This window comes from Tupaia chinensis, unplaced genomic scaffold (assembly GCF_000334495.1).
Source record: "Tupaia chinensis unplaced genomic scaffold, TupChi_1.0 Scaffold000416_1, whole genome shotgun sequence".
In the NCBI taxonomy this organism is placed as follows: domain Eukaryota; kingdom Metazoa; phylum Chordata; class Mammalia; order Scandentia; family Tupaiidae; genus Tupaia; species Tupaia belangeri.
The window spans coordinates 3,727,284-3,744,783 of NW_006159921.1; the positions used below are offsets into that span (position 1 = coordinate 3,727,284).

Genomic DNA, 17,500 nt, shown 5'->3' on the forward strand with positions numbered 1-17,500 from the left:
AGAGGACAAGGCCTTCCTATTCACATTCTTAGTGGGCAGCAAGGGTCTCTACAAAACTAAGAGACACTGGGGCCTACCCTACTCATTTTCGAAAGTCAGGACAGGATCTTCCCCCATTCATAATCCCATATTATAATGATAATCTTCCTGGGAGATCCTGTCCAATTCTCTAACGGTCAGTCAGAAATTTAGAATCTATTTCATATTGGAGTCTATTTAGTAAATCAGCACTACTTAAAGTTACAGACTTTTTTCTTCCAAAGTGATACACACTCTACATTTTAACTTCATTATTATTGTTTTCCCAGTTGGGGGTAGGAGGGAGGGTTAGATAGAGAGGGAGACAGAGAGAGAGCGAGCAGTTTCAGGAAAATATCGGTTCTTGTATTTACGTTTTAAGAAAGTAAAGGGGAGGCAAGAGAACTGAACTTTCTGTTTAGAATCCCTTCCTCTCCATTGGGTCTTAGCTAGGTTTCAATAATTATTGCTCAGGCACATCGTCTTGAGCTTTGCTTTTTCTCAGACTTGTACACAGTTCTAGGAAGGGTTGTTGCCAAAGCCATCATGTGATTTATTGACCCTCCACTGGGACAAGGGGGAACAGATATAACTTTGTGATTTTATTATAAGGAGGCTGGGTTAATATTTCTAGGTGAAACAAGCTACTATACCAAGTTCAAACATCTGAAGAGGGAGGTTAAGAAACCCTGAGTGTGGGGTGTAAGGATTATTCTGTCCTGGGGCTGTACAGACGTCGTCTGAGGCAGGGAGCAGGAGAAGAAAGGACACATTGTGACCCATTTCCAACACCTCCTGTGTGTAGAGGCGGAAGTTCCTTGCCTGCAGAGGGACACGCGCGGAGGAAAAATAGGAGAGTTACAACATGGCACTTACATAAACAACACCAAACTGGCATAAAACATCTAACAAAATTACACGACTTCAAGCTTGGAATTTTTATACAACATAAATATTAGGGTTCAGCCCATTTAATAATGCTATATAAAATCAAGATTTAAGGCAGTTATGTTCCACATAAACTCTGAAAACAACATTTATGCTTCTTATAAAAGCAGAAAATGATTGCATTCTGTGGGCTTTTCAAAATGATGAATATAATTACATGAAGCAACAAAAATGGATTGAATTAAAAATCCACTAGTTTCAATTTAAGTTGGTTAAGGGGGAAAAATGTAGTTTCTGGCCAAAGACTGAGAAAATTTTACAAGTATCCAAGAAAAAAATAGTTGTATGCACTGTTAGGCAGTTAGGCAGCCTTTTCCCCAACATGTATATGTAGCCCAAGAGTCACCAATGAAATATGAGCCGCTTCAAACCTGCTAAGTCCAAGAAACCCTTTAATAGTATCTACTGTCACAAGTAGAGCTGGTATTTTTTTTTTTTTTCTCCTTGTAAGCATACGGCCACCCCTGGAATAAACCCCAGTTGCTACTCTAGTGTCTTTATGACATCTTGTGCAATTTATTTTCCATCAGTGTTGGCTGTTTTGAACTAGCCTTATAGTATTGACTTAAAATCAGAGTCGAACCCAAGTGGAAGGTCACTCTTGGAATCTTTAGTTTATTCCCCTGCCTCATGAGTCAGAGGCCAGCTAATGATTCTCACTCTTATTTAGAGCCAGTCGCTCCTGTAATGGTCTTCCTACTTACAGTCTAAACTTGGTTCATTATTGTGTGTGTGTGTGTGTGTGTGTGTGTGTGTATGTGTGTGTGTTTTCTGGGAAGAGGGAATGGTGAATATAAGCAAAAAACCAAAACAAAATCTTTACCCTAATGTTACATAATGTTAACTTACTAGATGGAGCCGAACAAACTTAATATTCTATGTCAACAGTTTTTCTTGGCATTGCTTATCAGTGGAGGTTAGATTTGCACATTTTTAAGATAAGATAATACTTTTAAAGGCAAATTGTCTGTGTGTAGAAAGATAGTATTGCACAGCCTTGGTTAGTGCTGTAGGTTATACTACTGTTTTTCTTTTGTTCTTAGAGAAATCATTTGCACCTCTAAATACATTCTTATTGAGTCTCTTTGCTTCATGTTGTCCTGAAACTCCCTGAGCTTTACTGTGTTTTAAGGTAGATTAGCTAATGATTTTTCCTTGCTTGACCAGACAACAGTCCAGTGGAGAATGGAAAACTTAAAAGAAACCTCAACACAGAGGAGCTAGAGAAAAGAATCAGAAGTGTAGCCTGTGTGTACTAGTAGGCATTAAATTCAAAATGTGCATGTGTATGCAAAGTGGTATTTAAATAAATGAAAGTATGTAAATACACACTATACACACACACACACACACACACACACACACACACACACACACACACACACACACACACACACACACACACACACACACACACACACACACACCCCTTTTGAGAAAGTTTTATACTACAGTTTAGTTTCCATGAGCCATAAAAAGAAGATAAAAATGGTAATGTCTAGTACCTGGTGTAGAGGTATATTGATCTGCTTAAGGAGAGCTTTCACTGCCATCTGGAGCTCGTAGAAGAACAATTGCATGGGGCAGTCAGAAGTATGATCCACACTTTCCATAGATTCAGAGCCAGAAAGCTTTTGGATCCATTCCCACTCCTCTCTGTATGTTGAGTCAAGTTAAAATTAGAAATATAACAAAAGTTCAGAACGTAGCTCAGAACTTTTTTTAGTGTATATGTCCAGAACCTGGATAACAAATTCTTGGTTGTTAAAATTCAATGCAATTCATGAAATTTGAACATTTTGCCACCTAGCTGGAGTTTCAAATGAACTTCTAATTTAAGCTGAATTCACCTACCAAGTCACATACACCTAAGAACAGTAGATCTAATTTGTATGACTCCTGTTTTTTAGATTGGAGCTTTCAAATGTTTTGTAGTAATTTCCTGACTGTCCTAATTTTTCTTTCCCACAGATCCTCTGTAAGTTCTAAGACCCTTCATTTACCACAGGGGCATCTGCTGCTTAATTCTGCAGTTGGGTAACCACAGGACTCTGATCCAACTCAGGCAACAAACCACATGGCACATTTCAACTCTGGCCTGTTGTAATCGTGGGGACTATTTTGGTTTCTTTCTCCTTCCAAACGCTTGAGGAGAATCACTAACAGGAACACCAGACAATTCCAATAAAAGGAACCAGGGGACACACATCACTGCTTCCATCCTCCTCACAAACCAGTCATCTGTGTCTTTATTCTGCATGCTCTATAATCCTTCCTAATGAACTTTTTCAAATGTCACGCAAAAGAGAAGGGAAAAGAATGGTGGTGGGAGGAAAACACATCTGGTTTGTCCCCCCAAGGTTGCTCTTCAAAGGGAATTTGAAAAGATCAAGGTAAATGCCTCTTGGGCAACATTGTTTCCACAGGTATTTTAGCACAAGTCTCTAAACACATTCAGTTGGCCCAGTTTCTCCTTCAAACTCTGCAGGCAGCAGTAATATGCTCTCAAGAGCAGGCTAGGGAAGAAAGGAAAGCCCTCCTCTCCAGGGATGGAAAGAGAGGAGGTGCTGACATATGTTCCCACCCTTGTGAAAACCTTTTGAGGGCTCTCCCCAAAGAATTATACCAGTTTGGGCTCCTGTCTGTGGTTCAGAACACCAAATTGATTGTGGCATGAGCTTTTCATCAAAAAACACTCTCTTTTAACTAACTACCCTCTTAGAAAAGTTTCTGTTTTCAAGATACCTGTTTCATTTCTAGTCTCACACTGGACAAAAATATGGAAAATTTATCCTTTGCCCCAATAAAAGAAAATAAATCAGAAATAAATCCTACTTAAGTTTGGGCGTACTGTTGGCTTCACAAATAATTGAACTCTTTAAGAACCTGTCTGGGCACTATTTCTTTCCCCCATCACTGATATTGAACTAGATGATGACTAGTATCAGTATACACAGACTAAAGAACTGCATTAGTAAAATATAGTCTATAATCAAATAAAAAATAAATTACCAGTAGGAATACCATCAAATACCACTAAGTAGTTTAGGGTATAATGATGAGGAAGATGGAACTGGCAGACTGAAGGCTATTGGAACCTTTTATACGAATGAAACTTGGATCCTTGAAAAGGGGAAATTAGTTAGTATAACCAGTAATAGATAGAGTCTAAGTCTTTAAGACACACATCTAGAACATTGATGAAAATAACTGTTGCTAAGTGAACTCATAAATGCGCCATATAACCTCTTGGGAAGGAGTGAGGAGATGACTAATGTTGATTGTAGAAGTGACCACCAGATGGCAGACTTAAAGTCCTGCTGTAGATGCTATGTGAAAAGAGAGAATATGGTAGTCATTGAAGTTCTCGAAGACCACCATCATCATCTTCTTCCTCATTGTCACCAAGTAAAACTTATTTAATAAACCTTGTGAGAAATGATAGTTAACAGACACTTGCCCCTATAACATTTTTAAATGATTGAATTAGAATTTCCTTTGGTTATGCAAATCTATAGGATAACTCGAACCTAAGGATCTAATTTGTATTCTTGGAAGCCTGAAAAGCTCTGAAGAATTATTTTTCTTTTATTATCTATTTCTTTCTTTCCATTTTTTCTTTCACATTGAGTACAATTCAGTTCATTATAGTAGTCTTTCAGACGCCTATTAGGAGGGTTAGTTGTAAAGTTGAGCCAGATTACCAAGATTGGGCAACTTTCCCAAAGCTAACAGGGTAATTCACCAAATGCCAAACCATAGAGTAAGTTTCCAGAAGCTCAAGCCTTGTTACTTCTTTTATTCCCTAGAGAACCATGAGGAGTGGAGGAAACACGTTAAGTTTCTCAGGCCAGAGAACTAGGAGTAGGGAGGATGAAGGTGGGGGTAGGGTCCTTTAAGATCAGGGGAAATCAGCAGTTCTATCAAAACCCATTTCCATAGGTGAAATTAAAAGAAAAAAGAACAAAAAGGGTATGATTTTTCTTAGTCTGTGAAGAAAAGATGGTAGAAATAGTCATGTAGGAAGGAAAGGTCATTTGTTCACTAACCAGTTGAGCATTAGTGGCAGCACTAAAAATATTGCAGAGAGGACAGTTAAAGAGTAGTGCCCCCTTTTAATGGACTCACTTCTACCACCTACAAACATTGCAAGCCTTCCTTAAGCTAGAGCTTAAATTCAGCTCTGCACTGCTCCAGTGGTTGGCTCTTGAGTACATGTCACCATGGAAATTACCCTGGGAAGTAAACATTTCACTTGCCTTCTGGCACATCAGATCGATTACCTGGGCCATTCTTCCATCACAAGGAAAAACTCAACTCCTGATAACTTACTTGGAAATATTATTGTTTTCACGGATCTTCGTGTGGCAGAGCATGTTGGGCAACTTTTGCATAACAAGAACTTTGATCTGATCCACAGAGCTACATAGCTTTAAGTAACCCAAATATAATCCAGGAGATAGACGCTGATGACTCCTTTTGTGATAAGAAAGAATATCCTGTAGAGTGAAAAAAAAGCAAACAAACAAAAAATAAAAACACACCCCAAACACAAATCTCTAAAGGCAATCTCAAATCCTTTTCCTCTCTAAGGTGGGCCTGTCATGAATGAAAGGAGCTGTGACTAAATAATTGGGTGAGAAACCTCAGATACCACTGTGGATGCTGGGCAAATGTTGGCTGTACGGTTAATCTTACCTGCAGGAGAATGCTTCTCCAAGTCAGGTAGTCAGTCTTTAATAACTCTGCATGTTTATTTTCCTTAGTTTTCTGTGCCAAGGGTAGGTGTGTGGTTTGTGATTAGGAATATACTGGTGGTGGTGGAGGTAGATAATAAAGAAAAATAGAATTCTTAATTTCTGTCCTTGGAGGGCTTATTTTAGGTGGGAGAAAACAGACATTTACAAGTGTAAAAGCTGACTAGCAGTTGTGGAAGGCTTTATGATTTCAGGATAATTAAAATGGAAAAGTCTATTTGAACAAAACCATTTCAAATAGAATAAAACTTCATAGTAAGTTGGAAAACAAAGGTTTTATTCATTCTTTATCTTGAAAATTGAAACAAAAAAATAGTGCCCAGAGATTTGTCTTATATTAACATTTGAGTTGTAGCTATGTACTAATTCTGAGACTGAGGAGAAATAATTTAAAAACTGACTTGGTTTCTGTACCTTTCCTCATCCCCCATCTTTAAAAATTTTGATATTTAAGACATACTAGTAAATTCCTTGTTTATCCTATGCTCTTTAATAGTCAGCTGTTTTATCACTTCTATATTCTCAATTATCAATGACTTTGCATATGATTCAATTCAGTCTCTAACACGATCTTCATCAGTTTCATAAAACTATCCTTTAAAGACTTCAAATTTTGCCTTGCAGTTGCATCATCTGCATTGCATCATCACAACATGATATTCCACATGCAACAGAGACTGTATGAAGTTGTTGATGCAATAGGAAGTGCCAATCAGCTTAGAGAGGCACATTTGAATGGAATCTTATTTTATATGTGGCCAGTAACTTAGTGAATTAGTTGAATTATGATTTTTCCTTCCCTATACAGCTGCAAGGACTCAGAGAATGGATGATTGGAAAAATATATAGACATTCCCTTCCTGTAGCAGTAGGTTTTTTTTTTTTTTTTTTTTTTTTTTTTAATCACTGGTGCAGTAGTGTGGTACACAAAGTTTGGAGTGATGAGTGAGGTGAGGTAACTGATTCTAAAGCACATTCCTAATTGGCTAGAGTTTAGCTTGGTTTTCAAACAGGGAAAAATAAGGGAATAAATTCCGCATCCTTACCACAAAGAAAATGCTAAGTAAGGTGATGGATATATCATTAACATGATTTAATCATTCTACATTTTATACTTTTATCAAAACATCAACGTGTAGCTCCATAATTGTATACAGTTATGAGTTATCAATTAAAAAATACTACAATAAATAAAGGGAATTCAAAAAAGTGAAGTAAAGGGCACCAACCTTACACTATTTATAGGGGAAGTAAGAGGTAGCAAACAAATTAAACTTATAATAAATTCTATATGGAACAAAATAGTATGAGGTTTTCCTTGAGTACCGTACTGTATTCTTTTTTTTTTTTTTAAGAGGTTTTTGCTATAGGGCACGTGCGCTCACCAGACAGACAGAGAAAGACAGAGAGTGAGAAATCACCTCCCAGGGGGGATGGCCACGCTGCAATCCCCTCTCTTCCATTCTCCTCTCGGGATCTTGGGCACGCACGCACACATGCCCGGCGTGAGTTTAAGCCGTGGGGTCCAGGAGTCGAATCACAGTCGACTACATGGGAGTCCAGAGACATAGCCATTATGCTAACTGCTGGTCCCTAGTACTGTACTGTATTCTGAAGGAGGGATCTCTGCAGAATTAACCATATCTAATATGTCCCATTGTGTAGTACCCACTCTGTCCCATCCTTCCTTAAGCACATACTGAGTTCCTCTGTTGTGTCAGGAATGATGAGAGACATTGGGGCTTCAGGTGAACATGATGTGATCCCAATTCTTCTTTTTCTTTCTTTTTTGAGTTTGCGTAATTCGTGGTACATGCATACAAGCAGAAGACAGAGAGAGAGAGAGAGAGAAAGAGAGAGAGAGAAAAGCACCCTCAACAGGGTCTTATCATGCCACGATCTCCTTTCCTTGGCCCTCCAGTTTGTCAGGATCTTGGGCATGCAACCAGTGTGTTTGCAAGCTGACCTGGAGGTCTGAACTGGCATTTGGCCATAGTACTGCAGTTCAGTTTGCTACTGACTGCATCACCAGATTGGGTCATGACTTTAATTCTTGAGGAGGCTGAGAAAGACAGATGAATAAACAGATGACCACAATATACTGAAAGCAGTTTTATAATAGAGGCAATGTGAACATGCAGTAGGAGATACGCTTACATTTTTCTTTTTTTTTTTTCTGTTCTCTTTCTGAACTAGACTATGAAATTAATGGTAGGACTTTTTTTTTTCTCAAAATTGCTTTGTGTTCCATTGCATTTGTGTTCCCAGTACCATTTCTGTATAAAATAGGTACAAAACATGTAGAAATCAGGCCATAGACCCAAAACAGAACATGTGGGACTAGCAGAAAAGGGACAGAATATGAATGGTAAGAAGATATAAATGGGAAGAAGATATAACTAGCATGTACAGAAAAGCAAAGCCTAAACAACATTTAAGACACATTTGGCAAAAATAAGCCTAGAAAAAAACTTGATCTCATGATTGGGAAGGGAAGAATTATTATTAATATTGGTGACAGGTGAAGCTGAACTTTTTAATGTCTTCTATTCTGTTTCTTCAGAATGTACTGCGGGTAAGTAGTTGACTAGAAGGACTTCTGTCAAGGTGGAATTTTGGGAAATGACAAGCTAATCAAAGGGAGAGAAGTGGTTAATTAAGGAAAGAAAAATGGAAGCATTCAGATCTGCAGAATTGAATGATATGTACCTGGTGTGTGGGGTGGGTACTTGCCAAACAAGCAGATGTGGCTACAGACCCATGGGTCATTATTTTTGAGAAGTCAGGAGAACTAAAAAGCCTCTAAAGACTAGAAAAGGACAAATATGCCTGTCTTTGAAACAAGAAGGGGAGAAACACAGGATGACCCTAGTAATTAAGAACTACTGACTTATTGATCTTTATGAAAAATGAGAAAGAACCATCAAACAATCAATGTGCAGTTACCCAGGAATCCTGAGGCATTAGAGGAGTCAGCATGGTTTTCTGAAAAGACAATTTAAATTTCGAACAGCAATAGAACAGGATCCAAAGACCAGAGGGAAGTCTCCAGCGTAATCTGTTCTACAAGGAAACCTGGGAAAAGTATAATCTTGATCATGTTCCTGTAGCAAGATGAACATCTGGGTTAAAGATTTGTGGATGATGGAGATGGCATGGGGATAGTAGACATATTGAGAGATGGCCTGGTAGGGACTGGTCCTGAGGATCAGTCTTTTTCAGCTCATTTATTGACATTTGAGACAAAGAAATCAAGAATGCGTGTATCAAATTTGTGGCTCTGAAATTTACTGTGGTTTTGATTTTCTGGAAAATAATAATAAAGTTCTGAATGACCTTATGCATTAGAAAAAACAAGCCTATCATAATTAGGGTTGAAACTTAATAAGAAAATGTGCTTATAAAGACCCAAGCCCAAGACTACAAATATAGGATGGGTAAGAGTGTAAGAGAAAACATCTGAGGGTTAGAACTGACCACAAGTAGAATGTGAGTTAGGAACATACTGTGGTTATGTAAAAACCAACACCATTCTAAGATGGAGTAATTAACTCTTTAATTCAATTTTTTTAGAAGACTATTACTGAGCATCTACTATGTATTTTCTTGTCTTTCCATAGTCATTTATCCTTCATTAGTCAGAATGATACTTTTGGAAACTGAGAAGGAAATGCGAAAAAAAAGATGCTGTCTGAGTCACATAATCTAAGGTATACTGGAGAGGACTTATAAAACCAAGCTGTATACTTAAAGGTTTATATATTACCTGATTTAAATTCTACCCACATTTCTAGCCTCCATTTCACTATATACCTTTCATGTCTCTTATCTCCATCTAAAATGAATTGCTTTTTCTTTCTCCACACATGCCCTAATTTTTCTCCTTTAATTGTTGGTTCACGAATTCACTCACTCTACCGTTATTGAGCACCAACCATACTGGGCTGTTGGAAAAGTCATGACGTATTTTTCTGACAACCCAATATAAAATCAGACATTGTACTGGGATATTAACAACACCAAGATGAGTAAGACATGATCTTTTCCTTCATGCAATTCATGTTTAAGTGCATGAGAGAAATAAACAAGTTTTTCTGACCCAGCATGATAAAGGCCCTAAAGAAATTGTGTAAGGTTCATCATGGACCTAGGTGAGAGTGAGATCTCTTCTGGTTTTTGCCTCATTTATTTACTATGCCCTCTATTTAATTTAGTTCTATCTATTTAATTCTTTCTGTCCTCCCTCCTTTCTTTCTCTTTTTCTTTTTTTCTCTACCTGGTGAACTTACCCTCATGGTTCCACCAAATTGCCTCTTCTGCAATGCCTTCCCTGATATTTCCAGGCAGAATTAATAGCTGCTTTGTGTGTGCTCCCATAGTACACTGTTTGTACTGCTATCAGGCTCTGGTTTAATTCTGCCTTGTATTACCTTGATTTGTTTACAAGTCTGTCTCCTTTCCTTGACTGAACTCCTTGAAAGTAGGGACCTTGACTTATTTGTTTTCCCTATAGCACCTAGAAGAGTGCCTGGCACCTATTTGAAAAATATATTTATTAAATATGAAGTGAGAGGCCCAGAGGTGGTGGGGTCTGGGACCAGGTCTCTGGGACAGAATATGCGTGCTGGTACAGTGAGTAGGAAGGGTATAACCAACCTTTCTTCATTGAGCAGACATCCCAATAGCTTGGTAAAGGAACAATAGGTAGTTGCTTTCCCTACAACTATAAGGATTTAATTTTGTTGTATTGGGTATGGAGGCTGAATTGCTCAGGCCCACAGGGGTTACAAAATGATGGTTTTTGTGAGTCCAAGATTATATAGACTATAAAGGATTTAAGTTTTCTAAATTATTTTCTAGTTTTTTTAAATAAAGAGATTTTTGTCCATAACTTTAGGTAAAAAAGTAAGGATCTTTTCAAAAAGTAGAAAATATTTCAGCACTGGGACCTCATTCTTCCGCTGTAATAGTCTTAGGAAGAATAGGGCCTCCTCTCTTTAGATAGGACAAGGGCTTATCAAATTAATAGAGTCCCTAATGACTTCTACTTTTTAAAAAAGTTGAATCGCGATATTACTTGTATACCACAAAATTCACCATTTTGAAATGTGCAGTTCAGTGGATTTTAGTATTTTTACCAAGTTGTGCAACTATTGTCACTATCTAACATTTTTATCATTTCAGAAAGAAAACTTACATTCAGTAGCTGTCATTCCCTAATCTCTTCTCCTTCTGCGTCTGGAACTGCTAGTCTACTTTCCGACTCTATGATTTTGCCTTTTCTGGACATACCTTATAAATGGAACTATATAACATATGGCATTTCATCTCTGACTTCTTTCACTTAGCATGTATTTAAGATTCAGCTATGTTATAAGATGGATCATACATAATTATTATTATTTTTTAATGATAGCATGCACATGCATGATAGAGAAAGAGAGATAGAGAGAAGCACCCTTGTCAGGGATCATCATGCTGCGATCCCCTTTCCTTAACCCTTTAGCTCCTCATGATCTTGGGTGCCCACATGTGTGCCTGAGGTGTTTTTAAGCCATCTTGAGGGTAGTAGGCCATATGAGGGTAGTAGGCCATATAGTGATGTGGTAGACTCGATCACTTGCAGCCTTCCAGGGCACTTGTTTGACTGCTGTGACATTGTGGCTGGGCCACATTATTCATTTTTTATGGCTTCTTAATATTCCATTAAATGGATATACCACATTTTGTGTATCTGTTCATTAGTTGTTGGACATTTAGGTTGTTTCTTCTCTTTGGTTATTATGCATAATGCTTCTATGAACCTTGGTGAAAAAATTTTTTGTGATCCTAATTGTTATTTAAATCCAGCCCAATTGGATCATTTTCATCAATCTTTGATCCCTGTAGTTTTTTTTTTTTTTTTTTTTTTTTAATCCCTGTTTTTGAAGCTTCTTGGGAGTACAAAGAGTAGAAGGGTGCTAGAAAAAGCACATTAAGGCAAGAAGAGGTAGTAGGTTCTGCATAACACAAAGTTACTGGGTACCTGGAGGTGACAAAGAATTCCTAAGAGAAGAAGAGAAGTGAAATAGGGCTGAGAAAAGATAGAAGTCAGACTTCACTACAGCTTCCATGGGATTAGACTCTTCAAAAAGGACTCAGAGAAAAGTAGGGAGAGGCTATGTAAAACAGCATGGTGGAATGGGAGGGGCATCAAATTAGGAGTCAGGACATGTGTGTCCTAGCCCCTCTTAGTTGGCTTTTTGACTGATATAATCTTGGCAAATTATTTCCTTTAAGTTTATGGCTTCATCTATGAACTGAATACAGTAAAATTATTCACTATGATATCACTGATGTGATATATATACATTTGGATATATAACACACATGTGAGTCAATCTAAGCAAAAACCTTATGTGTGAATCTTCCTATTACTGAAGTGACCCTTGAAGATAATGGTCAGAGTAATTCATCACCTGAGGGGGGTCTCCCTATTAGAAATATTTTCATTATCAGTTAGTTTGCTCAAAGGGACTCCGACTGGTCCGTAATCTATGTCTTTTCCTTTCCAGACAAATGTGAGAAGGATTTCTCTCTCTCTCTTGCAGACCTAGAAGGCCTATTAGGAAGGTTTGGGATTTGAGAGGGTCAGGAATTTGAGTGAGTTGGACACTAGAGTTTCCCTGGGGCCCTAAGGATTAGTAGATAAGTTATGGGCTGATTTGTTTGTTTATTGTTTTTTTTTTTCTTTGAGAGAGAGAGAGAGAGAGAGAGAGAGAGGCATTGCCAACTAGGTCATCATGCTAGGATCCACCACCATTTTCACCTGTCCCAGATCATGGGCACATGTATGCTTTGCTTACCTGGGGAGGTCTCTGAAATTAAACCTGGAACCTTCACACGTAGTTTAGGCTCTCAGAGCATTACATTACCTCTGTGCTAGCATCTGGTCTCTGGTTGAGATTTTGTTAAGGCTCTTATCCATTTCGAAAACTCCACTGTGGACCATAGAGTTTTTATAGAGCTTTTCCTTAGTTTTTATGAAAAGGTAGAGGAAGTGATGAAATGTCACAAGTGATGTTTGAGCCAGTGCCAGAGGTCTTCTGGGAGCAGAGAAGAGGAGATTGACTGGATGTGTAATAAGGACAGTGTAGCATTGCTTGAATTGCTAATACTTTATTAATTAACTAATTTAATCTTCATTAGAAGCCTGCCTATCAAGTAGTTTCTGCAGAGGAGAAAATACAAGTGGTAAGAAGTTAAATCCCTAACCTAGATATAAAACTAGAAAGGATGGTGTCATGAATCATCCCTACTCAGCCTGATTTATATATATATATATACATATATATATATAAGTCCAGGCTTCCAATCAGATGGTCTGGTGGTCATCACTCTGTTGCCTTTGAAAAAGAGTGATATGTTATTTTGGGAATTACCTAGCCTGTTTTGGACAACTATTGAGACTTGTCTCTACCTTTGTGTTGAGCTGATGAGACCAGTTCATGACATAATAAGATCTGAAGACTACGAGTAACTGGATAATAGCCCTAGTAGTTTTAGTCCCCATTTCCTGTCCAGTGTAAGACCTGTAGGAAGGAGGTGAGAGAAAAAGTGAGAGAAGAAGAAAGGAGAGTGGGGGTGGGTGGAAATGACATCAAGCAAGAATGTGCCACTCAGAGGGAGTAAATTTTCCACTTGGATCTGTGTGGAAACCTGATCCTGCTTCTATTTTTGGTCTCCTTCTCCAACAACCTTTCACCAGATTGGAATTTTTCTGCACCTGTAACACATTTTTAATGTAATAAGTCTAGGAGAAACCAGGTATTATATCATGCTGAGGCCTGTGCTGTGTTTCTAGGGGCAAAGGTAGCCCAGACCCCAGTTTATCCCTATAGAGGATTAGTGTATTAGTCACCCTGTAAAACCTCAATTTATTATGATTTTTTAAATGTTTCTTTTAGCACTTGCTTATAAAATGTGAAGAGCCATGAATGTGTCTGTGTACCCTGCCCCCACCTCCTTCACACATGTACATACTCTCTATCAATTTCTTATGAACCCAAATTCTGTAAAATCAAATCCAGAGATATTGGCTTTGACCAATTAGCTTACCTTTGCCATGTTGGACTTTGTTCTGGTTTGGGCTAGTTCAAATTATAAAAAATTTATATTATTGCACTAGTCACTCCTCACTGGGGAATAAAAGTAACTTAGAAAGTAAGTTAGCTATTTAGGGTGACTGAATGACTCCTGAGATTGAGGTTTGGAGTTGGCTTCTTTGTGTGTGAATACGCCCTTCCATCCCTGTTTCTCCAGATTGGTTGTCTTGTGGATACACACCATTGGTTGCATAGGGGACAATGGAGAAGTTTCTGCCAAGTTTTCTACCTCACTGGAGAGTTCTAGACGATACATTCCCATCACTTGGAAGAAAGAAAGACAGGTAGAAAGATAAACAACTTGAAGACCATGTTCATATAAGAATATATAAGGCAGTGCGGCAGCAGGGAGAGAGTGCAGGATTTAGGAGGAGCAGACATGGGTTTATTTTCTGTTCTGCCACCCAAGCTAAGAGTCTGAATCTATGCTGCCTGGATTTTGAATTGGGGGGCTATTCAATGTTCAGGTGCTTCTTTCATTCTTTGTTTTATCTCCTGTCATTCACCCACTAAAATCCTAACTTCCACCTTAACATGTGATATAACGTAGCAAAAAAGAAGCCTGCTTCCAATCAGATTTGAGTCAAAGTCTTAGTTCTACAATTTTCTAGCTGTGTGCTCCAGAGGTCAATCCAGGTTTTGTGTGGCCTGAAGCTAATACAGTTTCTGGTGCCTTCTTTAAGGGGAAAAAAAAAATATCTCACAAAAATTATGAATACAAATTGCTAGGGTCCCTGAAAGAGCCTTGGAAGGGGTTTATGCAAACAGCAAAGTGACGCTGAAGCTTTATTAGTTTCACTAAAGCGGCCTCTGGGTGTAGTTCTTTGTTATTTAAACTCTTTGAGCCTCAGTTATTTCATTTCTAAAATAAATTTAATCATGCCTACCTGTTATGGGAATATTCTGAGGACTAAGCAAGAATATATATGCATAAAAGTATTTTGGTTCAAAGGGCTACATATTTATTTATTGTAGGCTATCTATCTACCTGTCTATCCATCCATTTATCTATACATATAGTTGAGAACTATATCATTATTGCAGTTCATTCAGATATTGGCTTAATGCTTATTTATAGTATCTATACATTCCCTACTCAATCATTTATCTCAATATTTCCTCACTGATTCATTGGTCAGGGCATTTTTAGGGATCTCACTCTTAGTATTACTTGATGAATTCCAGATCTGGAGAGTGATGACTAATAATGAGCTTCTGCATCTTTCCTATGTGTGAACATAAGTAATGACCTGCTTCTGGACCCTTTCCATTCCATCACTGCATATATAAATAGTGCTTGGCATATGCACTAGATCCTCAGTACTAGTAATTGAAACTTCAAATATACCTGGAAACTAAAACCAAACCAAACCAAAACAAAAAACAAACTACATACCTGGATGGTTATTAGTAAAATGTCTAAGGCTGTTGGCTCTTCAGGCGTTGATAAAGACTTTCTCTGACTTTGCAGCTTTGAGATCTGCATCCATTTACCATTAAAAAATGAATAAAGCATCTCTACTTCTCTGATGGTGACTATGAGTATGTTTCCATGTCGATCTTTAATGGGTTCATAGTAAACTCTTCCCAAGTTGTGTGTTCCAAGTAAATTCTAGAAACAAATAGATTGCTCACAGCTTAGATGATAATGCACAAAGCAACACAATTGTAGCAAAAGATCCTGCAAATAATTATCTGATTTCTGAGAAACTGTTTTTGGTTGGTTTGTTTTTGCAGAGCTAAACCTAGACAATGTGACATCATAGAAACATACTTAATAGAAGGGCAAAGAAAATGTCATCACTATGAGCCTACAAAGGTAAGAGATACAAGAAATATGTTTTTTAAAGCAAATTCAATATCCATAAATATTTTGTACCTTTATAGATACACTAGCACAAAAACCTCGGTTACCAGCACTTGAAGGGAATCCCAGATGTTTTAAAGAAAAATGCCTGATATTTCAAGTATGCTACTTGTGAAATTTTCAAGAGATCTACAGTAAGCTAGTATGAGGTGGGGTTTTTTAAAATGAAGAAGTGAATTGACAATGTAGCACATTGTACAGGTCCCCGAATGACTACGCATTCCCTTCAAGATACTTTAATTGAGAGATTGGCCTCATTTGATTTACGTATATTTCAGGGAACTCTATTTATTTAAATGTTTGTTAAAATTGCTTATAAACTAGGTAAAACTAAGGCAGATGATACTTTTAGAAAGGTGGGAAGGGAAGGGCACCGCATTACTTGTGAAGGGGCCCAAGTAGTGTTACTAAATAAACAGGAGTTTTACAAATATGTAGGATTTGAAGATTTCTAACCTAGAGCACTGGATGAACAGGATAAAGTCCCCTCTTGTTTAAATGTCCATGATTTCTGAAAATTATAAATCATCCCAGAGCTCCTAGCTGTTATTTTTGTGAGCTCACATAAATGATGACGAGATTACCTGTTAGCATGAGAGCAAAGTAGAACTGGAATTTGTAAAAGTGACAAGGTTGACCTAAAGATGAATGAGCCAGCTGGTCAGCATCCACATCTACAAAAACACTGGAATGTTCTCTCAGGTAGGGACTGTATCTGAAACTCCTATTCTTCCTCACAAAGGCGAGACACATATTAAGTAAAGAATTTCATAAATAATTACTGACATTTTATAAAAATCCTTTTGGCAAGGTTATTATTTTTTAAAAAATGTCCTAATAACTGACAAATTTCTTCTTTCCAATAATTGACTTCTAAGTCATAGAGAAGTAGCTTGGTAAGGCATTCAGTATAGTTCTACATATTCATATAGTTTTGGTTTTGTTTTAATTTTTTTAAGACAACATCTTTCTATGTTGTGATTTTCCTGATTTAACCTCCTGTAGTTGGAATCTCTGGGACTATAAGTGTGCATCACAGAGCAGTGTCTGTTTTTTGTTTGTTTGTTTTTGTTTTTGTTTTCTTTTTTTTTTGGTGGACTGGGAATTGAACCCAGGCCTCCCATGTGACTTCAGTCTGCTGAGTAGTAGTGTCAACCAGTATGCTACTATAGTTGGGCCTTGTACTATTTTTAATTTTATAAAGTTTGTTGCTAATAAGCAGTGTGATGCTGGTAAACTGATGAGAGAGAGAAAGAGAGGGAGAGAGAGAGAAATAGAGAGATAAAAGAAAACCCAAAAGGCCTGATGTATAGCAGATGCCGATTTCTGTGGTATAATTGCTTCTGGTACAGCTGACTTCAAGCTGTCCAGGGCTCAACAACCGGCTTTCAAAAGTTTTGGATCTTTAACAGTTGGCTTTCCTGAGTTAGTACAAGCTGGCTCCAGCCTACCACTGCTATTAAGATTTTACTTACACTGGCGAGTTTCAGGGCTGGCTATTTATTAATTGCTGAACCTCTTGAAAAATAATTTACCCTTTCTGGTCCTAAGTTTCATCATCTCAACTTAAGGGTTCTTACAGTTCAGACATTCCTAATGCTAATCCTTATGTCATAGAATGATTTGAAGGATTAAATCAAGCAACATATCAAAAGGTGTTTTGTAAATTTTCAAGCTTGATGCAATATAGGTCATGGGCTTTCTTTATTGCTCTAATTGGAATTATAGCCTCCTGGCTTACAAATACTCATTTTCATGACCCAGCC

The 17,500-nt window shown here is 37.7% G+C and overlaps 1 protein-coding gene across 2 annotated transcripts in view; it reads right to left on the bottom strand.

Moving 5' to 3' along the window:
* The window catches only part of ANKFN1 (ankyrin repeat and fibronectin type III domain containing 1), a 368,177-nt gene that overhangs the window by 47,423 nt on the left and 303,254 nt on the right, over nucleotides 1-17,500 (bottom strand). For both annotated transcript variants that reach the window (XM_006154669.2, XM_027774263.1), the window contains 4 exons: nucleotides 15,264-15,479; nucleotides 5,299-5,465; nucleotides 2,472-2,622; nucleotides 672-840 (listed from right to left, as the gene is read on the bottom strand). In XM_006154669.2, coding sequence (XP_006154731.1) covers nucleotides 672-840; nucleotides 2,472-2,622; nucleotides 5,299-5,465; nucleotides 15,264-15,479 — 703 coding nt within the window. The remainder of the gene's footprint in view (nucleotides 1-671; nucleotides 841-2,471; nucleotides 2,623-5,298; nucleotides 5,466-15,263; nucleotides 15,480-17,500) is intronic.